At 40.8% G+C, this 27,396-nt stretch overlaps 1 protein-coding gene across 1 annotated transcript in view; it reads right to left on the bottom strand.

The window, feature by feature from the left end:
• The window catches only part of Hmg20a (high mobility group 20A), an 86,526-nt gene that overhangs the window by 23,871 nt on the left and 35,259 nt on the right, over positions 1–27,396 (bottom strand). The window contains exon 2 of the mRNA XM_040729746.1: positions 13,153–13,245. Coding sequence (XP_040585680.1) covers positions 13,153–13,241 — 89 coding nt within the window. The 5' untranslated portion in view covers positions 13,242–13,245. The remainder of the gene's footprint in view (positions 1–13,152; positions 13,246–27,396) is intronic.

Below are 27,396 nucleotides of genomic sequence, written 5' to 3'. Positions count from 1 at the left end.
CAACCAATGATTGTTCCAACTTGAGGCCCACACCACGAGAGGGAGCCCATGCCTGACACTGCTAGATGGCCCAGAGACCTAAGATAGAACCAAACACAATTGACTTAAAAAAAAAAAGTACATGAAATGATTCCTAATAATATTCTGCTATACTTAAAGATCGGAACCTAGTTCAGTCATCATCAGAGAAACTCCATTCAGCGACTGATGGGAGCAGATGCAGAGATCCACAGACAAACATAAGGTGGACCTTGGGGAACCCCACAGAGGACGGGAAGGAAAGATTGTAGGAGTCAGAAGGAATGGAGGACACCAGGAGAACATGGTTCACTGAATCAATTAAGTGGTGCTCACAGAGACTGAAGTGACAATCATAAAGCCTGTATAGGTCTCAGCTAGGTTCTCTGTATATATGTTATGGTTGTGTAGTTTGGCATTCTTGTGGGATCCCTAACAGTGGGAGTGGGTTGTGTCTATGAATCTTGCTAGCTCTTGGGATCCTTTTTCCTCTATTGGGTTGCCTTGCCCAGCCTTGACATGAAGGTTTATGCCTAGTCTTTTGGTAACTTGTTATGCCGTGTTTGTTTAATACCCCTGGGAGGCCTGCTCTTTTCTGAAGGGAAATGGAGAAGGAGTGGATCTGGGGAAGTGTGTGTGTGTGTGTGTGTGTGTGTGTGTGTGTGTGTGTGTGTGTGTGTGTGTGTGTGGTGGGGAGTGAGGCTGGAAGGAGTAGAGAGAGGAGAAACTGCAGTTGGGATGTAAATATATATATTTACAAGAACTGCAAGGCAGCCATCCATGAGAGCAATTGCTAGGTATTCTCCAGAAAGGCACTGAGAAGAAAGATCCCACAGAACATAGTCAAGATGATTGCATTTTAAAAGCAAGTGTTAGAAATATTAGGAAAGGAGACTAAAGAATTAGGTGAATGCTACAAGAGAAAGGACAGGGAGATTTCAAGGAAAAAAGGACAGTAACCAAGAAAAAAGGTGTTAAGGTCAAATAAAATAGGCTAGCTGGGTGAGGTGGGACATGCCCTTAATTGCAGTACTTGGGGAGACAAGGCAAGTGGATCTCTGTGAGTTCAACTATAATAGAAAGTTCCAAGTCAGCCAGGTTACCAAGTAAGACACTGTTAAGAAAACAAAACAAACAAACCAACAAATAGACATGCTAAAAACATTCTGTTAAATTTGGATACTTGAAGGTTAGGCAGCTTTAGGGGAATATAGTTTCAGTGGAATCATGGGAACAAATATCAATTATAGTGGATAGAACAATGAATGGAAGCAGAGGTAGACTATACTGTAGTTGAAAGAAATGGTGTTTTTCTGGTGTTTTCTAGGAGACACTCCAATGATTTATATAGGAGGTTTCTAGATTGTTGAGACCCTTTAATAGGTGTATGCTAAAAAGGCAGCTATGAAGTCAACATTAAGCATGTTCTTTAAAATGCAGTGCCCCTAGGGCAGGAGAGATGGTCCAGTGGTTTAGAACACTTGTGCTTTACAGAGGACCCAGGTTCAATTACCAGCACCAATATGGTGGCTCACAACCATGCTTAACTCCAGTTTCAGGGTATTCAATGCCTTCTTCTGATCTCCCCAGGCACCAAGCATGCATGTGGTACACTGACATACTTGCAGTCATACATTTATACACATGAAATACATACACAAGAAAAAGAAATCAGTTCTGGGACAGCCTGATATCTAGTGTGATCTTAGCAGGCATTATTTTGCAAATATTTCAATTAATCTGGCTGTTTTAGGCTATTCCTGCTTCCACCATCACTCATTTCAACCACCATCGGTTTAAAACTTCCTAAGTTTCAAACATTTTTCTTCCAGCAAAATATACCAATCAGGTTGGGAAAAAATAACAATCTCAAATTCCTGACAAACATGGGCTGAAGGGAGAAGTCACAGGTGTCCACTGTGCATGCTCCTAGCTATAGCCAACAAGCCTTCCATTTCCACCCTTGATCTCACTCCCCTGGATACTCAAGGGACAGATTTTCAGCAATTCTGCCCTGTCTAGCATCACCAGTTCTTTCTACAGTATTGGAATACTCTGTTGAAAGTGTGCTTGTGTAATTCTTAAAGCAAAAGGAAACAAAACAAAGACACTATCTCTACCTAACTCTCAGTGAAGGATTTCATTTGTTCCTGCATCAACAGCTAACGCCCTAGAAACAGCAGGTCATACTTGCTGAATTAAATTTTCTTCCATCCTCTCTGAAATGCATTTTAGAGGAGATGCAAACTTACAATCCTTATCTAGGCCCCCAGTAAACATCCAATGTCATTTCTCAGTCCTCAGAAGGATCTGGGACAGCCATCAGTTCTAGTCTCCTTGTGTGTCTGCTTATTTGGCTACCTCTCAGCTCTCACCGTGATTTTGGCTGTTCCTTCTCTGTCTGCCTCTAAGTGCTTGAGACCCAGAGCTCAGGCTCTTTAGGTGCTTTTCCCTCCTTTGGTGTTCATTCCTTTGGTGATTTTATCTAGTCTCATAGTGTGAATACCAGCTAGATGCTGATGATCTCAAACTTTTCTAGCCTAACCCTCCTGGAACATCAGAACTTGGTATGCTACTGCCTGATTGACATCCCAGCTCAGAGTTCTAACAAGCACCTCGGTTTTATAGTTTCCTGACTAAGCTTCCTTCCCCTAACTGTTCAGTCCCCACCTCAGTGAGCAGTGACTCCATCTTTCCAGCTAGTGATGCCAAAACTTTGAAACTGTCTTTGTTCTTTTCTTCCTTTTCACATTGCTCCTCTGGTCTCGCAGCCAAATCCTGTTTGGTCTATTTTCAAAATACATATAGAATTCTATACTTCTCACTAACTCCATTCCCACATCTTACAAACACACTCCAATGAGGTTTTGTTTGTTCTTGTTTTTTGTTTTTGTTTCCTGGACAGGATTTCTCTGTGTAGCTTGGAAGCCTCTCCTGGCACTGGCTCTTATAGACCAGACTGGCTTCAAACTCATGGTGATCAGCCTGCCTCTGCCTCCCAAGTGCTGGGATTAAAGGTGTGTGCCACCACTGTCTGGCTTCCAATGAGGTTTCTTTCCCTTTCACAATCTCACCAAAAAATGTTCTTGTCAAGGCTATGAGTGATGCTCTTGAGGTCATCATGTCTCCTTGCTCTAGCCCTGCCTCCCTTCTGTCCACTGGCAGAACAGTCATATTATTAAGAAGTCAGTCAGATCTTACCATTCTGTTCAAACCTCCAAGGTTCAGAGTGAAGGCTAAAGGATCTTATGGTTCTACTTACTGCCCTTCCCACCCAGAATACGGGCCTGTCAGCATCTACAGCATTACCTTCGAGCTTGTTAGAATCTCTGCCCTAGCTAGATTTTCTAAATGAGAATCTGCACTTTAATAAGATCTCTAGGCAGTTCATTGGTACACTAAAGAAGCAATCATAGAGTCCTCTGCTTCCCCTCACCCTTCAATCTGCTGCTTTAGTCACCGTCTTTCTGGGCATGTCTGCAAAGCAAGAGACATCCTTACTTCCAGGCTTTTGCCTTGACTGCTTCCTCTGTCTATAAAATTCTTCCTTAGGCTCTGCCCTCTGCTTGAGGTGAGCGTGGGCTCTGATGAGAGCCCAACTCTCGCCATCACCCCCTCCTTGGATCTTCCTGGGCCTGCTCCCTGTGTAGAGTGCACCCGCCCTGGCAGGAATGACCATCCTGAGTCTGGCCAAACCTCAGTCTTGGCCCACCCTCCACCCTCTGCTCTCTGCTTGAGTGAGGAGAACACCAGGAGAGGCCAGACCATCCAGAGTTGCAGACACTGAAGTCTTGGCCCACCTACGCCACCGGAAGACTAGAGGTGAGAGAGAGAGATCCCACCTGTACCCACTTGAATCTAGAGACTCCAAACCAGCAAGACCTGAAAAGCCCAACGCAGATGAAGCCAAAGACAAGGACCTTAAAAACTATTTTATGAAGATGATGAGACCCTTAAAGAGGAGATGAGAAAATCCCTTAAAGAAATAGAAGTAAAAACAAACAAACAAAAATATATGAAATGGAGGAAAAGACAAACCAAAAATTCAAGAAATATACAAATCTCTTAAAGAATCTAAAGAAAACCAAGAAAAAATAACAAAACAAGTGAAGGAAACAATTCAAACAGTTCAAGGCTTGAAAGCTAAAATAGAAACAAAGAAAACGCCAGGCGTTGGTGGCACACACCTTTAATCCCAGCACTTGGGAGGCAGAGGCAGGTGGATCTCTGTGAGACTGAGGCCAGCCTGGTCTACAGAGTGAGTTCCAGGATAGCCTCCAAAGCCACAGAGAAACCCTGTCTCAAAAAAACAAAACAAAACAACAACAACAAAAGAAACAAAGAAAATACAGAATGAGGGGATGCTGGAACTAGAAAAGCTGGGTAAATCATCAGGAACTATAGATGTAGGTATAACCAATAGAATACAAGAGATGAAAGAGAAAAATCTCAGGAGTTGAAGACTCACTAGAGGAAATACAGTCACCCACCAAAGAAAATCTCAAGCTTTTCCACCATCGGGACCTGTGCCTGGGGACTGCCACTGAGCCTCCCCTCCCGGCGGGAGCCTACCCACCCCAGATTCCTGGTCTTCTTTTTCACCAATGGGACCAGTGCCTAGAGACTGCCACTGAGTCTCCCCTCCCAGTGGGAGCCTACATACCCCAGATTCCCGGTCTTCTTCTCCACCCACGGGACCAGGACTAGGACCAGGAAGAGGAGAACTACCAGAATATTTGACTTGCTTGCACCCACCGAAAGGGAACTCTGGTTCTCTAACCACCAGGCCAGGAAGAGGCTCTTTCTGCACCCACTAGAAGAAGGGATGGGAAGGAGACAACACAAAAACACACTCAGCAACAGGAAAATAAATATGACACTGCCAGATTTTAGAGACTCCTCACCAGCAGGACTCCAACATTCCAATGCAAATGAAGCAGACGAGAATGACCTTAAAAACAACTTCATGAAAATGATAGAGGCCCTCAAAGAGGATATGAGAAAATCCCTCAAAGAAATGTAAGAAAAACCAAACCAAAAAATTCAAAAAATTCAACAAATGGACGAAAAGACAAAGCAAAAATTGGAAGAAACAATTCAAACAGTGTAAGGGTTGAAAACTGAAATAGAGATAATTAAAAAAAAATCTGAAGGAAGGCTAGAAATAGAAAAGCCAAGCAAACGGTCAGGAACTACCAATACAAGCATTACCAACAGAATACAAGAGATGGAAGAGAGAATCTCAGGTGTTGAAGATACACTAGTAGAAATGGATTCATCAACCAAAGAAAATCATAAGTCCAACAAATCCCTAACACAAAATATCCAGGAAATATGGGACACCATGAAAAGACCAAACCTAAGAATAATAGGTATAGAAGAAGGTGAAGAAAACCACTTCAAAGGGGCAGAAAATATATCCAAAAAAATCATAGAAGAAAACTTTCCCAACCTAAAAAAAGACATGCCAATGAAGGTACAAGAAGCTTACAGAACACCAAATAGAGTGGACCACACACAAAAATAAGTCTGCTCGTCATATAATAATCAAGACCACAAATATACAGAATAAAGAAAGAATATTAAGAGCAGCTAAGGAAAAAGGCCAAGCAACATATAAAGACAAACCTATGGGAATTACACCTGACTTCTCCACGGAAACTCTGAAAGCCAGAAGGCCCTGGATAGATATTCGACCAACACTAAGAGACCATGGATGCCAGCCCAGACTACTATACCCAGCTAAGCTTTCAATCACTATAGATGGAGAAAACAAGATATCCCATGACAAAACTAGATTCAAACAATACATACCCACTAACCCAGCCCTACAGAAAGTTCTGGAAGGAAAACTCCAACCCAAGGAAGTTAACTACAACCAGAAAAACATAGGCATTAGATAATCCCACCTTACCAAAAGCCAAAAGAAAAAGGGGGTGGAAATCCATACATTCCAAATCAAAGAAGAATGAGCAATCAATGGTCATTAATATCCCTCAATATTAATGGTCTTAACTGGCCCATAAAAAGACACAGGCTAACAGAATGGATTTGAAGACAGAACCCATCCTTCTACTGCAAACAAGAAATACACCTCAGCCTCAAAGACAGACATTACCTCAGAGTTAAAAGTTGGGAAAAGATTTTCCAATCAGATGGACCCAAGAAACAAGCGGGGGTAGCAATCCTAATATCTAACAAATTAGACTTTAAAATAAAATCAATCAAAAGAGATGAAGGAGGTCATTTCATACTCATCACAGAAAAAACCCACCAAGATGAAGTTTCAATTCTGAACATCTATGCCCCAAATACAAAGGCATTCACTTTCATAAAAGAAACATTACTAAAACTCAAATCACATATAAAACTCTACACACTTATAGTGGGAGACTTCAACACCCCACTCTCACCACTAGACAGGTCCACCAGACAGCAACTTAACAAAGAAACAAAGGAACTAACAGAAGTTATGACCCAATTGTGATTAACAGACATCTATAGAAAATTCCATTGAAACACAAAAGAATAAACCTTCTTCTCAGTGTCACATAGAACCTTCTTTAAAATCAACCACATACTTGGCAACATAGCAAACCTCAACAGATAAAAGAAACTTGGAATAACCCCCTGTATCCTATTGGATCACCATGGATTAAAGTTAGAATTCACAGAGAAACCCTGTCTCGTAAAAAGAAAAAAAAAAAGTTAGAATTCAACAACAACACAAATTGCAAAAACTCATGGAAATTGAATAATGGGCAATTGCAATATTCCAGAGTCAAGGAAGAAATTAAAAAAAAAGAAATTAAAGACTTCCTAGAATTCAATGAGAATATAGACACAATATACCCAAACTTATGGGACACTTTGAAATCAGTGCTAAGAAGAAAGTTGATAGCACTAAGTGCCCACATGAAACTGGAGAATAGTCACACTAGAGAATTAACAGCACAACAAAGTTCTAGAACAAAAAGAAGCAAACTCACTCCAGAGGAATAGACACCAGGAAATAATCAAATTGAGGGCTGAAATCAATAAAAAAATACAAAGAATCAATGAGACAAAAAGCTGGTTCTTCGAGACAAGATAGACAAACCTTTATCCAAACTAATCAAAAGGTAGAGAGAAAGCATGATAATTAACAAAATCAGAAATGAAAAGGAGAATATAACCACAGACACTAAGGAAATCCAGAGAATCATCAGGTAATACTTTGAAAACCTGTACTCCACAAAATTCAAAAATCTAAAGGAAATGGGCAATTTTCTGGATAGATATCACTTACCATAACTAAGTTAAGAACAGATAAGCAATTTAAATAGACCTATAACCCCTAATGAAATAGAAGCAGTCATCAAAAGTCTCCCAACCAAAAAAAAAAAAAAAAAAAGCCCAGGGCCAGATGGCCTCAGTGCAGAATTATAACAGAAATTCAAAGAAGAGCTAATACTAATACTTCTCAAATTGTCCCATACAATAGAAACAAAAGGCACACTGCCAAACTCTTTTTATGAGTCAACAATTACCTTGGTACCCAAGTCACACAAAGACACAACTAAGAAAGAGGACTACAGACCAATATCCCTCATGAACATTGATGCAAAAATACTCAACAAAATCTGGCAAATTGAATCCAAGAACACATCAGAAAAATCATCCACCATGATCAAGGAGGCTTCATCCCAGGTATGCAGGGATGGTTCAATATACAAACATCCATCAGTGTAATCTACCATACAAACAAGCTGAGAAACAAAACTCACATGATCATCCCACTATATGTAGAAAAAGATTTTGACAAAATCTAACACCCCTTCATGAAGAGATCAGGAATAACAGGAACACACCTAAACATAATAAAGCTATACACAGCAAATCAACAGCCAACATCAAACTAAATGGACAGAAACTCAATGTGATTCTGCTAAAATCAGGAGGCTGTCCAGTCTCTCCATACCTTTTCAATATTGTACTTGAAGTTCTAGCTAGAGCAATACGACAACAAAAGGAGATCAAGAGGACACAAGTTGGGAAGGAAGAGGTCAAACTTTCACTATTTGCAGATGATATGATAGTTTACATAAGTGATCCAAAAAACTCTACCAGGGAACCCCTACAGCTGATAAACAGCTTCAGCAAAGTGGCAGGATACAAGATCAACTAAAAAAAAAAATCAGTTGCCCTACTATATACAGACAAGAAATGGGCTGAGAAAGAAATCAGAGAAACATCACCCTTTACAATAGCCACAAACAACATAAAATATCTTGGGGTAATGCTAACCAAACAAGTGAAAGACCTGTATAGTAAGAACTTTGAGTCTTTCTTCACAGACCTTGAAAGAACAATTCTCAACTTTATATGGAAAAAAAAACCCAGGATAGCCAAAATAACTCTATACAATAAAACAACTTCTGGAGGCATCACCATCCCTGACTTCAAGCTCTATTATAGAGCCATAGTCCTGAAAACAGCTTGGTATTGGCACAAAAATAGACAGGTAGACCAATGGAATTGAATTGAAAACCCTGATATTAACCCACACACCTATGAACACCAGATTTTTGATGACAAAGCTAGAATTATACAATGGAAAAAAGAAAGCACCTTCAACAAATGGTGCTGGCATAACTGGATGCTGGCATGTAGAAAACTGCAGATAGATGCATATTTATCGCCATGCACAAAACTTAAGTCCAAATAGATCAAAGACCTCAACATAAATCCAGGCACACTGAACCTCTTAGAAGAGAAAGTGAGAGGTACCACTGAACGAACTGATATAAGAGACCGCTTCCTGAACACAATACCAGTAGCACAGACATTGATATTGACAATTAATAAATGGGACCTCCTGAAACTGAGAAGGTCTGTAAGGCAAAGGACACATGTTAGTCAACAGACAAAAAGGCAGCCCACAGAATGGGAAAAGATATTCACTAACCCCACATCTGACAGAGGGCTGATCTCCAAAATTTACAAAGAACTCAAGAAGCAAGTCTCCAAAACACCAAAGGATCCAATTAAAACGTGGGCTACAGAACTAAATAGAGAATTCTCAATAGAGAAGTCTAAAATGGCTGAGAGGCACTTGAGAAAGTGCTCAATATCCCTAGCCATCAGGGAAATGTAAATCAAAACAACTCTGAGATACCATCTTACTCCTGTCAGAATGGCTAAAATAAAAAATATCAATGACAATCTATGCCAGAGAAGATGTGGAGAAAGAGGAACACTTCTCCGTTGCTGGTTGGAGTGCCAACTCGTACAGCCACTTTGGAAATCAGTATGACAGTTTCTCAGAAAATGGGACTCAGTCTACTTCAAGATCTAGCAATTCCTCTCTTGGGCATATACCCAAAAGATGCACATTCATAAAACAAGGACATATGTTCAACTATGTTCATATTAGCATTGTTTGTAATAGCCAGAACCTGGAAGCAACCTAGATGCCCCTCAACTGAAGAATGGATGGAGAAAATGTGGTACATTTACACAATGGAGTATTAGTGGAAAAAAATAATCAAATCTTGAAATTTTCAGGCAAATGGATGGAGGGGGAAGAAAACATCCTGAGTGAGGTAACCCAATCACAGAAAGACAAGCAGGGTATGTACTCACTCATATGTGGATATTAGACATAGAGCAAAGGACTACCAGCCTATAATCCACACCATCAGAGAAACTATAGGTCCCCTGAAGAAGGGGGAGGGGGACAAGAACCCCTGAGCAAATTGGGAGCATGGGGGCAGAGGGGAAGGAGACAGAAAGGGAAGAGGGGATAAAGGGGATGGGGAGGAGAACAGGAAACATCAGGAGGACTGAGACAGGGGAGAAATAGAGGAGGGCAAGAAAGGAGATGCCTTGATAGAGGGAGCCAGTATATGTTTGGAGAGAGGTCTGGCACAGGGGAAATGTTAGGGGATCAACAGAGATGACCCCAACTAAGAATCTAGGCAGTGGTGGAGAGGCTGCCCTTGATGCCTTTCCCCTATAATGAGATTGATGACTACATTGGTTGCCATTCCTAGACCCTCCATCCAGTAGCTGATCAAAGCAAAAACAGGCACCCACAGCTAAACACTAAGACATTCTCCTGGAATCCAGTTGTGGAGAGGGAGGAGGCATGAGCAAAAGAGCCAAGACTATGCTGGAGAAAACCGCAGAAACAGCTGACCTGACCTAGTGAGAGCACCGAGACCCTAGTTGTAAAGCTGGGGAACCAGCATTGGACCGAACCAAGCCCTCTGAATGTGGGTGCCAACTAGGAGGCCAGGGAAGTCATTGTTTATCCCTAGAGCACAAATGGACTTTCAGAGCCCATTCCCTATGGAGGGATACTACTGCAGCCCAGATACATTAAAGAGAGCCTATGTTCTCCTCCCAAATAATGTGAAGGACTTGATGATCTCCTGTGGAGGGCATCACTATCCTTGGGGAGTGGGTGAGGGGCGGGTTGTGGGGAGTTGGTGGGAGCATGGGAGGATGAGAGGGTGAGGGAATGGGGGGATTGATATGTAAATAAGAGTGCTTCTAAAATAAAAAAAAATGATAGCAACCCTTAAAAAAATTCTTCCTTAGATAATAACATGCGAGTGACCTGACTTCTTTTGGGGAGGGAGCACATTACTCAAATCACATTCTCATTAAATGCTTTCTTGGCTACTGCCTAAAACTGCATCTCTAAATCTCCCTAGTCGCTCCTTCCTACTTTATTTCTCAAGCCATAGTTCCTATCCACACAGCAGGCATTCTACTGACTTATCCTGTTTAGTGTCCTACTTTTCTGTCAGAATTTGAGCTATAAAAGGATGAAGAAACAGACTGGCATGGTGGCACTCACATTTAATCCCAGCACTCGGGACGGGATGCAGAGGCAGGCAAATTCCAGGGCAGCCAGAGCTTTTAACATAGAGAAACCTTGTTTCAAAAACCAAGAAAAAAAAAGGGGGGAGATGAAGAACTGGCCCATGCCTGTAATTCCAGTACTCAGGAGGCAGAGGCAGAAGGAGTGCCTCAAGTTTGAGGACAGCCTGGTCTACAGAGTGAGTTTCAGGCTAGCTTGGGCAACATAGTGAGATATTGTCCATCCAAAGAAAAAACAAAATAAAAAGACTAGGTTTGTTGTTTCTTTTGACCTTTGCTTTTGATCTAAAGCCATGAACACTCTCTGATATATAACTGGAAAAACAATGTTGTTTTAAGACAGGATCTCACTATGTAGTCCTCGCTGGACTTGAACTCACAGAGATCTGCCTGTCTTGGCCTCCCAGTGTTGACCTTAAAAGCATGCGCCACTGTCCCGCGCTACCGTCTCGCCAGCAAGAACGACGCAGAACACTCGGATCCTTCTGCAGTAAAGCTTTAATGCATCTTGAGAGATAGATGATCAGCTTCTTAGAGGGAGACCCCAAGCTAAGAAACCCAGCCCCTTATATAAGCCTAGGAGCTCCGAGTGAGATGTGTAGAGCCGGGATTGGTGGTTTGCACATCACCCCAGATGACGTCACGGGAGAGGCACAGTTTAAACGGTTAACTCCAACTGACAGCGACAGTTAACTCCAACTGACAGCGACAGTTAACTCCAACTGACAGCGACAGTTAACTCCAACTGACAGCGACAGTTAACTCCAACTGACAGTGGATGTCAGCGCCATCTTCTAACGGCAATAGCGATAGCGAGGGCGGCTCCTCACACGCCACCTTGGCTTTTCCTGCCTAGTAACCAGGCAGCCTTTAGAAAAGTCTTGGGGAACAATTTCATTTAAGCAGTGAGGTCAAAAGGCAGAGATATTAATGAAGTTGAGAAATGAATGTGAGAGGAGAAAACAGGTACATAATAGAGGTTATTTTTTAAAGGGTTTTAAAGAATATTAAAATAATTCATCTTAGGGATTAGCTAGCACTTGAATCTACTAGTAAATATATTTCTTCTTTGGCAAACAGCTTCTACATATCAATAAAAGATAAACAACAACAAAAAAATCTCAAGTGAAGCCAGGATTGGTGGCATACTACACCTTTAATCCCAGCACTCAGGAAGGCAGGTGGATCCCAATTTGAGGTCAGCCTGGTCTACACAGTAAGTTCCAGGACAGCCATGGCTACATAGAGACCCTGTCTCAAAAATCCAGACCAACCAGTCAGTCAAACAAACCAAAAACCCAAAACCAAAAATTCCAAATCAAAACAAACCCTCCCCTGGCAGTGGAACAGAGAATTTCAAGGTAAGAGGTAGGTGCTGCTAGTGGCTTCTCTAAATTCCTTTACAGGTTTGTCCAACAGTTCCACGAAAAGTGATGGGAGAAACAAGAAGCTGGCTAATGGGGTGAAGCATCTTTTTTTAAATTAAAAAGTTACTTATTTTTATGTGAATGGGTGGCTGTGCTTGCATGTCTGTGTACCACACGCACACAACGCCCTCTGAGGCCAGAAGAAGGCAAAAGACCTGCTGGCGCTGGAGTTGCAGAAGGCTGCTGAGTTGGGAACATGGGTGCTGGGAACTGAACCCAGCTGTGCTGGAAGAACAGCCAGTGCTCTCAGCCACTGAGCCACCTCTCCTGCCTCGGTTTCTAAGCACCCTGAACAAAGAATCATATTAAAGAACTAGAACTTGGACTGAAGAGATGGCTCAGTGCTTAAGATGTTTGAGGACATGTAAATGCTGGAAACAGCCCTATGCGTACCTGTAACCCCCAGCACTGAAGGAAGTGGAATGAGGAAGATCACTGGGCTTGCTGGCTAACTCCCTCCACCAAAAACTAGTGCGTACCCCACTCCCACCTGCTCACATGCATGCACAAACCACACACAAGACCAGTCTCTGAGAAAAAAAAAGAGTAACTCTGGCCGCTTACAGAGAAAATACATTTGAGTTTTAGAGTGTCCCCTGTGGTGGGTATTCCCTGTACCAGGCCCACAGTGCTGCCGCACCAGTTTACAGGGACCAAAGCACTGGCAGGCAGCTGAAGGCACATTATAAAGTGGCTTATAACTGCTCTCTCTGAAAAGCTCAACAAATGCACCTTCTACTCTTATGGTATAAAACTGCCTCGTTAGCATCTCATACTTTGTCAGAAACTGTGTTTTGAAGCCTCTGCAAAAGTCCAATGTCCCAAAGCAGCTGCTTACCCAGTTGCAGCCAGATCATTACTCTCCTTGGAGCCATCTTCATCTGCAAAAAGGGGCGGCAGGGTAGAACTAGTCATCAAGCTTTCCATCTCCCTGAAAGGAAGAGACAATCATAAAAAAAAATTAATGGTTTAATTACTTCTGATTAAAGTTCCACTAATTTAAGGGCCTGCCTTTCTTAGCTTTATTACATCAGCAACAGAATAGAAACTGACCTAAATGTTTGTTTTCCTGATTTGGACGCATCAATTTAAACTCTGTGGTTAATGGGCTTTTAACCAGTGTCTTTATCAAGTAACCAGACTAAAATAAAAAAGGAGGCTATGGAAATGGCTTAGTGGGTAAGTAAGAGTGGCAGCTGTGCAAGCAAGAGGACCAGAGTTTAATTGTTGGCACTCACGTACAGAGCTGGGTATGGCCCAGCGGTGGACCTATAAACCCAGGGCTGGGAGAAGGGGCAGGCAGGAAGGTCATGGGGCTTACTGGTCGGTCATACTAGCTGAAATAATGAGCTCCAGGTTCAGTGAGAAGCCCTGTCTTACGAAGGAGTATGCTAGAAAGTGATAGACTAGGACACCTGATGATGTTCTCTGGTCTTGGCATGCATACATGGGTGTGTACATGCATACACATGTGTATACGCCACACATAATTACACTACACATACACAAATAAAAACAAGTTCAGTTTTAACAAGCCGAACATGCTTTGGAAAACCTTTTATTTATTCTTTAAGAAAGTAAAACAACTTTTAATTTATTGCTATTATGTATGCATGACATGTGTGAGTTTAAGCCCACACACCATGGTTTGCACGTGGCAGTCAGAGGCTCTCCTTGCACTGCACAGCAAGTGCTTAAATCAGCTGCACCATCTCCCCAGCCCTTCAAAAGCATTCGTTTCCTGTGGAGAATTTTAGGTGGGGTAACCCAGAAGCACTGCAACCTTGAGCGAGATATTTAACCAACCACTTCAAGCTAAAGTTTCATCAGCACAGACAAGGACAAAACTGATTTAACTTACAGAGTTACTGAGGGGGACTAAGCTGAAAGTATTTCATCAACAGAGAAGGGCTAAGACAGAAAGTGTTTTGAGTATTAATATATATATATGTATATATAGTATTATTATTACAACATTACCAGCTCTTAGTCCCGCATGAATCATGTTTGGATTAAATGGTGACAAACCAAGCCCTTCAAAAAGGAAACAGTGCAAAGGAAGTAGAGGATGGAAGGCATACTGATGTGGTTCTCAGTCAAAGAAACCACATTTCCAGGTCAGAAACATGCACCACTTCACTGTCAAAACCCACAACATAAACAGCATGCACCTGGGTACAGGAAACAGCTCAGCTTAATTGAAGAAAACAAATAAATCACAGGAACCTGAGGTTATCGGACTGCAAGGATAAAAGGACAAAGTGATAAAGAGAGTAATTTCATTTAGCATATCTCTACAGAGAAGGATTTTTCCCTTTCAAGGTTTACCACCAAGGGCTTCACCCCATACAGCTAAAAGCAGCAGCAGCCAATTCATCATGAAAGTGATATTCACACAAAACATTCAATAGTGACCCCAAACATCAGCCACTTAAGTGGAACTGCACAGCACTCAAGAGAGAAGGCCTCAATCAGTGGGTGAATTGAGAAGTAAATGATGCGAATTCACTGAGGAGGCCCTTGGCAGTCCTCTCAGTGCTGCTGTTAAAGGGCTCTAGTGAGGGGCGATTAAAGGCCAGCACAGCAGCCATAGTGAGCCAGTGTTCATCCGCCTCAGGGGGAACAGAAGAAACTGCAGGTGACTCCAACCCACATTGTCAATGTTCAATGGTTTACTTTCCAAATACTAAAACTGATGCTTTATTTTTTGTTCTTACTTAATTTCACTTCTAAATTTATTATTTAGCAGACCAAGATCCATAAATAGTTGAATGTGACAAAAAAGCCTCTCTGTATTTATCTTATGAATCACGGCATAGAGAGCCTGGAAGGCATTCATTCATTTATGTGATGTTTAGGAAGGCTAGAGAACCATTTTCAGCTTCTTCAAGATGAAGTACTTACAGTGAAATGACTCTGACAATACTATAGCATTCCACTTGTTTTCTAGAATGATCCTAACTCAAATGTACTTAAATTTTAACTCATATTATATGAGACCAGATGAGAGCATGGATTTTCAGGGTTACTAACACTAATGTCAATGTTCATTTTATCTGGTTCCTTCCCCACAAAAAGAGATAGATACCACAGCCTAATTGTACTGAAGAAACAGTTGCATAGCCTCCAACCTAACAAGGACTTGGTTGATTTATTTCTAAAAGTGTCCCTAAAAGTCACTGGCCTCTCAACCTTGAAACTGGGCTTTTGAAGCTTTTGGCATTGTTCCCTCATCTCAAAAGGAGAGTCATTATTTGGTAGGGAACAAATGAAGTGTTTTCTTCGTTCATTATGTCAACATGGCCCTCTTAAGAGTGTTCACCAGACATCTTTAGTAATTTTTGAAATGTAGGGAGACAGCTGGATAACACAACCTTAACAACATGTAAACAGACCACATAAACAAAGGAAGTTCAGAGAACACACATTTCTTCTTTTCCCCCACTCTCTTAAGTTTGTATTGCTCAACCCATATGGCTTCAGATATATTTTCTCAGTGTTACTGAGCAGTCAGGCCCCTAAGAAATGAGTAATAAAGAGGGTGGAAGATAAAGGGGCCAAGATCAACAAAAGAAGGAAATGAAGAAAAGCCCAGTGAAACCCAGAGGTCTCTAAAGTAGTTTAGTAAGTTGGAAAATAAAATGATTCTCAAGAATATGGCTCAGATCCCATGGGAATGAGCTTTCATCTGGTCCATTGAGGGAGGGGGTGACTCAAACTGAATCATGGCTACTAAGACACTGATGGCCAAAAGCCCTTCAAGTGCATCATCTGTGACTGATAATGTACCAGTGCAGAGGTCACAGTGAACTTCAAAATCCCATGCAAGGCATTTAAGACATTTAATGAATGCTACTCTGGAAGGAGGAGGAACTGTATACAAAGGCAAAGCAAATAGATGAATTTGCTTCTTTGCTAAAGTTTACATAAATATCATGCAAGATACTTCCTGGCAGAGGGACCTACCCAAGTCTTCTGGCTCTAGTTCTAAAAACTATTATTTTGAGGTTTATGTTTTGAACTAAGTCTGCATGTTAGCTTTGGAAGCCTAAAAATTCTCTATAATACTAACTACTTACTTAACCAAGAGCTAATTTAAGATATTTTTAATAACTGATAAAATTATAATGAAAATTATATCAATCGCCGGGCGTTGGTGGCTCACGCCTTTAATCCCAGCACTCGGGAGGCAGAGGCAGGCGGATCTCTGTGAGTTCGAGACCAGCCTGGACTACCAAGCGAGTTCCAGGACAGCCTCCAAAGGCACAGAGAAACCCTGTCTCGAAAAACCAAAAAAAAAAAGAAAAAAGAAAAAGAAAATTATATCAATCATACTAACTAAGCAACATATATTGTCTCTCTGTGTAGTAAGTTGGGGAATCAAGTCATAATGAAAACATGGTTTTGGGGCATCTGGTTTCTCCTGTTAACAGACCTGGCTGTCCTGGAACTAACTCATTCTTAGACCAGGCTGGTCTCGAACTTTCAGAGATCTGCCTGCCTCTGCCTCCCGAGTGCTGTGATTAAAGGTGTGCTCCACCATGCCCATCTATTTCTTCATCCTTTTATAACTCAGGGGATATAGCACTTTCCCCACCAAGAGTGAGGTTCTATATAAAAAGCTAGCAGATGTGGCAGCTGCCTGTAGTCCCAGCACTTGCACTTGGGAGGATGGAGAGAGAGAGAGAGAGAGAGAGAGAGAGAGAGAGAGAGAGAGAGAGAGAGAGAGAGAGAGCGCTCTAGCACCTAAAGTCAAGTTTAGGCTTCCACATGGATGCATACACATCTACATGGGCACTTACACACACATGCAAACAGGCACACACACCACACACAATAGTAAGAGCAAAGGAAATTGGTTGAAGTTTTAAAAATGTTCCTTGGGCCTGGGAGAGGCTCAGCAGGTAACAGTGCTTGCCAAGCAACACTGATGACACGAGTTCGAGCTGACCCCTGAAGGTTGTCCTCCAGTTTCCACACATACCATGTGAACACGGGCACCCGAAGGGCAAAAGTGACGGTTCACACAGCATTTATGACCTAAGCTACATTTCCCAGAACCCACAAAAAGCCAGCTCCACTGCTGTGCAAACATAATTCCAGCATTCCTCCAAGAAGATAGATGGGAGGTGGAGACAGCAGAGCGCCCTGGAAGCTTAACTGGCTAGCTAACCAACAGTATGGAGTGTGGCTGAAACAATGAGACTGTGCCTCATAAGACAGAGAGAGCAAACTCCAAAAGCTGTACTGTGACTTCTACATGTGCATTGTAGCAGGTATATCCACAGCCTTACCTCTCACCCATCCCACAAAACAACAGATAAAAAAGGAAAACAAATTTCAGCTATGTATTACCTTCAAAGAAAATCACTTCAAATATAAGGACACATATAAAAGGAAAGGGGCGGAGAAAGATAAACCATGCTAACAGTGATCAAAAGGAAGCTGAAGTAACTAATAATAATTTCAGATTAAAAATGTTTGCTCTGCAAAAGAAAATTCAAAGGAATGAAAGGCAGGTTTTAAATTGAGAAAAATATTTGTAAATATTTGCAAACAACAACAAGCCACTTAAAAGTGGACAAAAACTGGCAGAATAGAACCTTATCAAAGAAGATAGACAGATGTCAAATATGTACATATGATATTTAATACCATATGTCATTAAGTAACTGCAAATTAAAACTACTACTAAATATTCGTGGTCATGATCCAAAGCACCAACTAACTAACTGCTGACAAGAATATGGAGCAATAGTACCCTCAATTGCTCAATTGTTAATGAGGATGTAAAATAGTAAGACTTGGAAGAAAATTTAAGTTTTTTACAAAAGTAAATATGCTCTTACTATATGATCCTGCATTTATGATCTTTGGTATTTTGCTAATTGGATTAAAAACTATGTCCATACAAAACCTGTTAGACATGGGTATTTACAGTTGCTGGAACCTCAGCATCATGTTGACCCTGCCCCGACAACGGGCAGGACATGTAAGGTGTTGTGGCCACATCATTGCTATGTTAAACGTTAAGGGGTTGCATAAGGACTCAATCAGTAGGCATGCTCGAGCTTCCTCTTTTAGGCAAGCGCCCCCTCACCCCCACACCCTGGGTTTCAGCACCAAAAATGTTCTTTTGCTGCAGCTACCAATAATGAAACACGAACTATGAGTCAATCAACACATGTGGAGTTTATTGTTAGAGGGGGACAAGAGTGGGGTGGGGGTTTAGGTGTTGGCCAACCGGAATGGGGGGAGGGAGAGAAGGACTGAGGTGAGGGGGCACTTGCTTATAAGAGGAAGCTGGAGCATGCTACTGAGTCCTTACACAGCCCTGTAAATAATTAAAGGTGGGAATGCAAGGATTCAGGCATTATGCTGGTATGCCCGTTACCTGGCAGAATGCACTGAGGCAAAAATCTGGTCGGCCCAGGGTTCCATGGGTACTAATCTGCAAGCAGGTGCAAAGGGCCCCTTTAAAAGACAGCTCCCTGCCCACTCATGCTCTCTTGCTTCTTTTCTTGCTTGCTCTCTCGCCATTAGCCCCCCACACCCTTCATCCCCCCCTCTCCATCTCCCCCCCCTTTAATAAACTCCATGGTTAATGAATCTCCTGATTCGTGTTCCACTGCCTGCCACTAACTTACACAAAAGAACTGTAGCTTTATGCACAGCTGCCAAGCCTGGATATAATCAAAATGTCCTTCAGTTGGTAAATAAAGTGTTGTGTAGCTAGACAATAGCATGTTATTCAATAATATAAAGAATGAGGCTGGGCATGGTGGCTAATGTCTTTAATCCCAACACTGGGGAGGCAGAGGCAGGTGGAACTCTGGGATCTTTGTGAGTTTTGGTCAGCCTGGTCTACAAAGTGAGTTCCAGGATAGCTAGGGCTGTTAGATAGAGAAACCCTGTCTTGAAAAACCAAAAGAAAAAAAAAAGAATGAGCTAACAAGCCATATCAAGGTGAGGAAACAATACATATTACTAAGTAAAAGACATCAATATGAAAATGTTACTTACATATATATATATATATATATACACACACACACACACACATACATACACATATATGAGTCTACCTTCTGATATCCTATGCTGAGGATTTTTAGGGGGTTGAGACTGTCCTGTAGGGTAATTCAGTGGGGGGGGGGATGTTATACATCTGTCAAAACTCACAGAATACCTATCACCAAAAGTAAACCTTGATGTGAATTATGGTGATGTGCCAATTTGGACTGATTGCAACAAATGCACCATTCTAAGCAGGATGTTGACAATGGGGTTGGCTGTGGATGTGTGAGGATAGTGAGTACATAGAATTCTACTTGCCTCATTTTTCCTGTGGGTCTAAAGCTGCTTAAAAAATAAAAAGAGTTCATTCATTTAAAAAAATACTGCATTTAACAATTATATAATTTATATATTTTCTGGCATATAGCCATGCTGGGCATACTTTGCTATGGATACACATTTAATGAAAGTACAAAGGCTTGCCATGGCAGCCTCTACCAGCTGTGAGCATTTAGCTAGGAACAGTCAGTAGGCTGTAGGCATTAATCAGTATGTTTTACAGTGGCATGAGAACACTGCTAATCCTATTTGGCAGTTAACTGGGGTTCAGTTAAGAAATTCAGTAAAGAACTCTTTTGGTGTGGGTTTTAAATGGGGACAAGCAGAAAAAATGTAGGTAATCTGGAAGGGCTGAGGTAGAAGGAGGCAATTGGTATGTAAAGCACTGAAATAATGCTCTGAGAGCCGGGCATAGCCGGCCTTGGACCTCAGTAGTCGAGGGTTTGGTGAGCATATCAAAGACCCCGAGTTAAAAAGAGGAAGGAGAACAAAGAGTGAGATGGCATAGTTAGGTGTGGTAGACACGCTGCTAATCCCAGCACTGGAGAGGCTGAGGCAAGAGGATCACAAATCTGAGGCCTTGTCTCCATACAAAACAGAACAAACAAACAAAAAACTGGGGAGCAGGGTGTGCTGGAAAGATGCTTCAGTGGTTAAGAGCACTTGTTTGCAGAGGACCCAGGTTTGATTCCTAGCACCCACACTGCAGCTTACAATATCTATATTCAGTCCCAGAGGATCTGATGCCCTCTTCTGGCTTCTGTGGGCACCAAGCACACATACATGGTGAACAGACATATAACACTCGAAAAACATTAAAACAAGACAAAATAAAACTAAAACCAAACAGAGGCAGGTGTACCACACCTCTCAGAAATTGGGAGGTGGCAGTTGTAGGATCAATAGTTCAAGGCCAACCTCAGCTATATAAGGAGTTTGAGCTGAGTGAGTTTGAGTGAGATCTTGCCTCAAAAAAATTAAACTAAACTGGGTGTAGTAGTGCATTGATGGGGGAGGTCCTTAAGACAGATAGTTATGGCTATAGCTTTCCTTAGATATGATAAAAGATAAGTGACATATAAGACTTTCAACTAGCAAAGATAGAATATTTTCTTTAAATTTTGCCAAATGTAAATGGACTAAATATTGTTAACTATAGTTCTTGCTTAATAACTGTTTTGTTATATATAATTTTACTATATTAAAGTTAAAACCTTCCTTTTTATTTAGACAGAAAAGAGGAGATGATGGGGGAGGTCCTTTTGTATGCTATGAATATATCTTTCTCTTATCGGCTGATAAATAAAGCTGTTTTGGTCAATGGACAGGCAGAATGTAGCCAGGCAGGAAGTAATGGTAGGGCTACCAGACTAGGAGAATTCTGGGAAGAGGAATGAAGAGAGAGAGCCGGAGGAGAGAGGCCATGTAGCTGTTGAAGGAGTAACATGCCAGAACATTATGGGTAAGCTACAGCTTCTTGGCAATACACTATTTAATAGAAATGGGTTAATAATTAAGAGAGAGCAAGCCAATAAGAAGCCTGAGTCATTGGCCAAACAGTTTATAATTAGTATAAGCACTCAGGAGACAGAGGTAAACGAATCTCTGTGAGTTCAAGGTCAGCCTGGCCTACAAAGCAAGTTCCAGGACAGCCAGGACTGTTACACAGAGAAACTATGTCTCAAAAAACCAAAATCAAAAGCGAAGCAAACCAAAGCCTAAAACAGAAGGATGGAGGCTGGGTACAACAGGTAGAAAATAGTGCTCTTTATTTCTAGAATTTCAATCAGGGCTGGACTGAGCCAGAGGCAAGAAGCAGTAGCTTGAGTGCTAATTACAGTACCAAGCTGTGAAGGTTATATTAAAGGTTTTGGCTTTTATTCTGAGAAAGGAAGCTACTATAGGTAAATAAAGCATGAGAGCTAATGTTTTTAATGGGATCATACTGGCTGTGGGCAGGTGGAGGGAAAGAAGGTAGAGATCATGTAGGAAGCTTCTGCAAGATCTAGAAAGGTAATGGAGGCTCAGAAGGAAATATGTAGGTGTGCAGTGATTAAGACTCTTGACATATTGTGAAGGTGGAGCCAGCCTGGAAGTTTAAAACAAACCAAAAACAATTAGGAATAAAAACTATAAACTGTGACCTGTATATACATTAACCATGGTCTGCTGATCTGACTAGTAATAAAGAGTGAGCTGCATTGAAATTATATTACTTATAATGTTTTTGGAGGCAGACAGGTATTTTTGCTACAAAAGAAAGAACTCAGTTGCCACCTACAATGCCTGTAGCTCATGCATTTACAACTTAACAAGCCTGCGTTGCTTCTATTCACTACCGGATCAAGATTGTGTTTTCTGCCAATAGTGAGCAGCTCTGCTTTACAGCATTTTACAGTGTGCAGTCTCTCTCAGGTTACAGATGTTGTTCTTCAAAACCAAGAAAGGAAAATAAGAGGCCAGAGTTAGAAACAATCATAAAGCTGCCATCTTGTTTAGGATGTTTATGAAGTAACAGTTTTTCCCAACGTGGTAATCAAATATTTTCTAAAAACCTATGAAGACATTACACAATTAAACTCCACACTCTCAGTTTCTTTCTAGACAGGTGAATTCCTGTACACATGAACATGAACCTTTTTTGGTGAAACCCTGTTACTATCTAGACACAAAACGCACTGGAAGAAAAAATATCCCACAAAAGGAAAGAAACAGTGTTTTGTATCAGTTTCATGTAAGGCACTGTGATAACAGGGAAAATAAAACTACCACTTTCTTCTGCCAAAGCAAAACTTATCATTTTATAACATGGTATTGTCTTTGGAGGTTATGGTCCATTTGTTTGGCTGTTTTATGGTATCTGTTGTTCTCAAATTGCCCTGCCTACACGGCCTATGTAAACACTGCTTTTATTAGCAGTTAAGCAAGGAAGTAAATGCCCAAAATCAACTGGACCCATAGTAATCTCATAAAATTTGGCATCCCTTCCTCAGTGTGGAGTACCTTCCTCATTTCCTGGTATACTAAAGCAGTAAAAAGGCAATGTGAGGGCAGGATGTAGCTCAGTTGATACACTGCTTACTTAGCATGCATGGAGTCCTGGCATTGAATTACCATATATAAACTGACCATGCTGGCACAGGAGAGCATAATCTCAGCATTTGGGAGGTGGAGGTAGGTAGATTAGAAATTCAAGGTCACAGTATGTTCAATGCTAGCCAAGATTACAAGAAATACTATCTTAAAACAAGAAAATTAAAAGCCCCCAAACCAAGGGACTAAACAAACAACTCTAGAAAAACGAGGGGAAAGAAAAGGAAAGAAAAAAAGGGATGTTGGTATAGCCATATTCCCTATAGGAGATCATGTTCTCTCTCTCTGTCTCTCTCTCTCTCTCTCTCTGTCTCTCTCTCTCTCTCTCTGTCTCTCTCTCTCTCTCTCTGTCTCTCTCTCTCTCTCTCTCTCTCTCTCTCTCTCTCTCTCTCTCTCTCTCTCTCTCTCTCTCCCTCCCTCCCTCTCCCTCCCTCCCTCTCATGCTCATACACATTAGTTCTTTCTGCCTCTTTGGTACAGATGGGGATTAAACCCAGGGCCTCATCAATGCTAGGTAAACACTGTGTCTAATATTGAGCCACATGTAACTAAACATCTATGCATGACATTTTCAGTGACATTTGATTTTATATTCAGAAAAAAAGAACAAACCTCCTTTTAATTACACAAAGCACAAGATTCAATATCTTTATTTGGTGAAGCTATGTGTATTTTTCACTCTCTTCTTGATAACTATTTTTAAATTTTAAAAAAAGATTTGTATTTTATATGCATGGGTGCTGTGCCTACTAGTATATATGCACCATGTGTGCAGTGCCAGCCCTCTGGACCTGGAGTTACAGATATTTGAGCTGCCCTGTAGATGCTTTGAATTAAACCTCTAGAAGAGCATCAAGAACTCATCATCTCTTTAGCCCCTCTTCTAGGTGGTGCTTAAGGAAGGTTTAGCAGAATCAGGGAGTCTAAAGTTGAGCATGGTACACATCTGTAACTATAGCATTTAGGTAGAGGGTAGAAGATAAGTTACATAGTGGGTTTGAGGCTTTTGTGTATTTATTTGGAAGTAAAGGGTTGTGGAACCTGGAGGCACAGAATTTTTGTCTACAGAAACTCCATTTAAAACAGAAGGGGGCCTTTATAATTATCAAAAGGGAACATGATGAGATTTGTAAAAAGCTATAAAACAGTGTTGTAGTTTATCATATCTCACTGTTTGGCACTATGGTTGGGTCTGGATATTCCACCAAAAACTCATGGGCTGAAGGAATGGTTTGTAGCAGGTGTTACTACTGGGAGATGATGGGAACATTAGAAGGCGACATCAAGTTATTGAGGATATACCCTGGGATGGCTTTTTTTTTTTTTTTCTGGTCCTTTCCTCCTCTTACTGGTCCTCATCCTCGTCCTCCTTCCAGGTTTCCTTTCTTCCTAGCTACTTTGAGGTGAGCAGCTTTGCTTTACTCATGTTCTCCACCATTAAGCCCAGATTACCTCAGCCCCAAGTGATGGAACTAAAGCAACCATGACCCTCCAAAACCACGGGAAAAAATCATTCTACTTTACATTTATTTTCTTAGGTACTTGGTCACAGCAATGGAAAACTAGGATATATTGTAAAATAGCAGAAATAAATACAATAAAATAAAAACAAACATGTCTTTTTAAAGTTACACTTCATAATTTAGAGACAGGCAAATAGCTAAAAGGTATGTGGAAGGGTGGTGGCAGCTTATGTATAGAAAGGTATATGTTTAAGTATACAAGCATAGCACGGATAAGATAAAGAGATACAGATGAATCCAATGACTAAGGTAAACAGCTAAGGTGACCTTTAATTATCACAGTGCATTTACAGATGTACTGAAAAGCTGAAGGATACAAAGAACACTGAGTAAACTATCTGACAAGGAATAATTAGCCTGGAGCACTTCACTATCAAGAAATCCAGTTTCTTGTTAAGGCACAATATGATTCAAGGCTGGGATATTAGGAAGGCAACATAGGTCCCAGTAAAAACATTAGCCAAAGTTCTAGGGCTAAGGTGTTGGTAGTTGCAAGTAACATGCTCTTCTGTCTTGCATTTTCAACCAAATTCACCAGCTCAGTCCTGCAGCTTGAAACAACTGAAATGAAGAACTGGGAAAATGCTTCTTTTATAGGCAGAGAATTAGAAATCTTTTCCTCTTTCAAAAGCCAATTTGGGGCTGGGGATACAGCTCAGCTGGTAGAGTGACTGTCTAGCATGCATGAAACTCTTGATTCAATATCAGGAGCTTCATAAAAAGGGCGTGCCTGTAATCCCAGCATTTAGTAGTAACTACATGAGGAGCAGAAATTCAAGGTCATTCTTGACTACACAGTGAGTTTTGAGGCCAGCCTGGAATACATAAAACCCTGTCACAAAACACAACAACAACCTAAAAAACACTCCAGAGGACATTGGGTAATATGGATTTCCTCAACCAAAAGATAAAGAAACTAACAAACTTAGCAACAAGGAGGCAACAGTACTGTGTTCACTACCACTATAATAAAAAGGTTTTCTTTAAAAACAAACAGGCCTAAATGCAATGTGTTTAATAGCGTAAACAGGTAGAAATGCCCTCAATTATTTTTGGTATTTTTTGCTCCTAAATTCTAAAGAAGACAAGTGACTAAATAGAGACAAAATTAAAATCTCATGTATTGGAAGCACCTAGGGACAAGTTCCCTAGAATATTTGTTTGCCTGTCCTGAGGCCTCACTTTTCCCACAGAGGGAATGTCTTTGGTTTATAAGCTATGGATTTTAGGCAAAAGATTAAAACCACATTAGCTTTAACTCTAACAAAAGAGTAAGAAGACTAATTTGGTCACTTCAGGATTCATCATATTTCCGTATTTACTAAAATCTGATAGAATATGTATTTTTGGAGCTGTCTAACCAGATCCCAGAGGACTGGAGGCAGCAGAATGGTTCGTCTAGCTCTTCTTTCTTCATTAAACACATCCATTTGCTTGTGTTAACATGTCCTTTTGTCACAAATTGAAATCTACTGTGGTACCACAGAGAGGATTTACAGAGGACTATCTGTATCCCTCACCCCCAAATGTAAAACAGGTTATTGTCCTTAAAGGGATTTTGTGAAAATGAAATAAAATAGTTCATATGTTCTGCAAACAAGAACACAAAAGCTACTTTTTAAGTACTACAGCGTCTTCAATGAAATATTTATGAGGAAGTATATTATAAAGATACATAAGAAAAAATATCAGAGCAAGCACCAGAATGTTCCCAAGTTAAATTAGATGCCAGAATTATGAATAATTATTTTACAGTCTTTAATGTTGTTATTTTAATAAAGTGGAAAGTTAGGTAAGGTGGTTCGTGCTTGTCATCCTAGTACACAGGAGTCTACAGCAGAATGACTGTTGTGAGTTCAAGGCCAATCTGGGCCACAAGAAGGAATCCTGACTCAACAACAAATTGAAGGATTAACACTATCATCACAATTGGAGACTTTATTTACCTATTTATCTATCTATCTGTTTATTTATTGAGACGTGATCACCTGTAATACTGCAGGCTAGTCTTCAACTCACTATGTAGTTAATAAGAACTTGAACTTCTGATCTTTCACCTCCTTAGTGAAACTATACTGAAATTATCCTGTAAAAGAAAAAAAAATCACCTAGGTGGAATTGACCAAAATGTAAATATGAAATTCTCAAACAAGAAAAAAAAAAAAAGCAACAACAGAAACCAGTGTTTCCTAAAAGAAAGATGATAGTCAGTGCATTTAATCTAGTAAACACTCTGGCCTTGAATCACAGGCCACAGCAGGTGGTGTGGCTCATTAGCATTTCCTCACCTGGCTGCCCACCATTGCCAGGGAGAAATGTAAAGTATACTTTAGCATTGGGAAATACCAAGATTCAAAATTTGCAGTTAAAAGAAAATCAATTAATTATGGAAATCCAGGCCATGACAATGAATTTGGCATTTGCTTAAAATATTTAATTTTGAAAATTATAATATAGCTGAGGTTGGTAAATGTGCATTAATATTTCACCTTACAAGTGTGTGTCACTATGATTAGTTTATAGTGTTGGGTTTCAGAGCCAGGCTTTCATGCACACTAGGCAAATATACTACTAACTGGGCTAAATTCTTAGCTCCAAGCATTATTTTTTTAAATTAAAATTTAACTTCATATTCATCATGAAAATACACTTAGAAATATGAACATACATAGGACACAGAGGTAGGAAGATTTAAAAAGTTAGGTCACCCCAAGCTGCATAGCAAGTCCCTGACTCACCATGTCCCTGTTTCACCCAAATCAAACCAAACCACATCCCAGGAATATACATACAACTAAAATTCCTCCTTTAAGTTGTTCCTTATTGGGTTAGAAGATGACTCAGAAGTTAAGAACACTGGCTGTTCTTCCAGAGGACCTGAGTTCTGTTCCCTTCTCCTAAAAGCTGAGGCTCGCAGCTACCTTTCATTCCTGCTCCGAGGAATCTTCTGCCCTCTTCTGGCCCCCAAAGTACCTGCACACACATGCACATATACATATCTACATCCACATACAAACCTTTAAAAAACCATTATTATTAACAATGATAATGTATGTGTGGGTTCACATGTCATGGTGCATGTGTGGAAGTCAGAGAAGAGCTCTGTGGAG

The sequence above is a fragment of the Mesocricetus auratus genome, unplaced genomic scaffold, assembly GCF_017639785.1.
Source record: "Mesocricetus auratus isolate SY011 unplaced genomic scaffold, BCM_Maur_2.0 Super-Scaffold_100022, whole genome shotgun sequence".
In the NCBI taxonomy this organism is placed as follows: domain Eukaryota; kingdom Metazoa; phylum Chordata; class Mammalia; order Rodentia; family Cricetidae; genus Mesocricetus; species Mesocricetus auratus.
The sequence above is the reverse complement of the archived record's forward strand: the minus strand, read 5'-3'. Positions and strand labels throughout refer to the sequence as shown.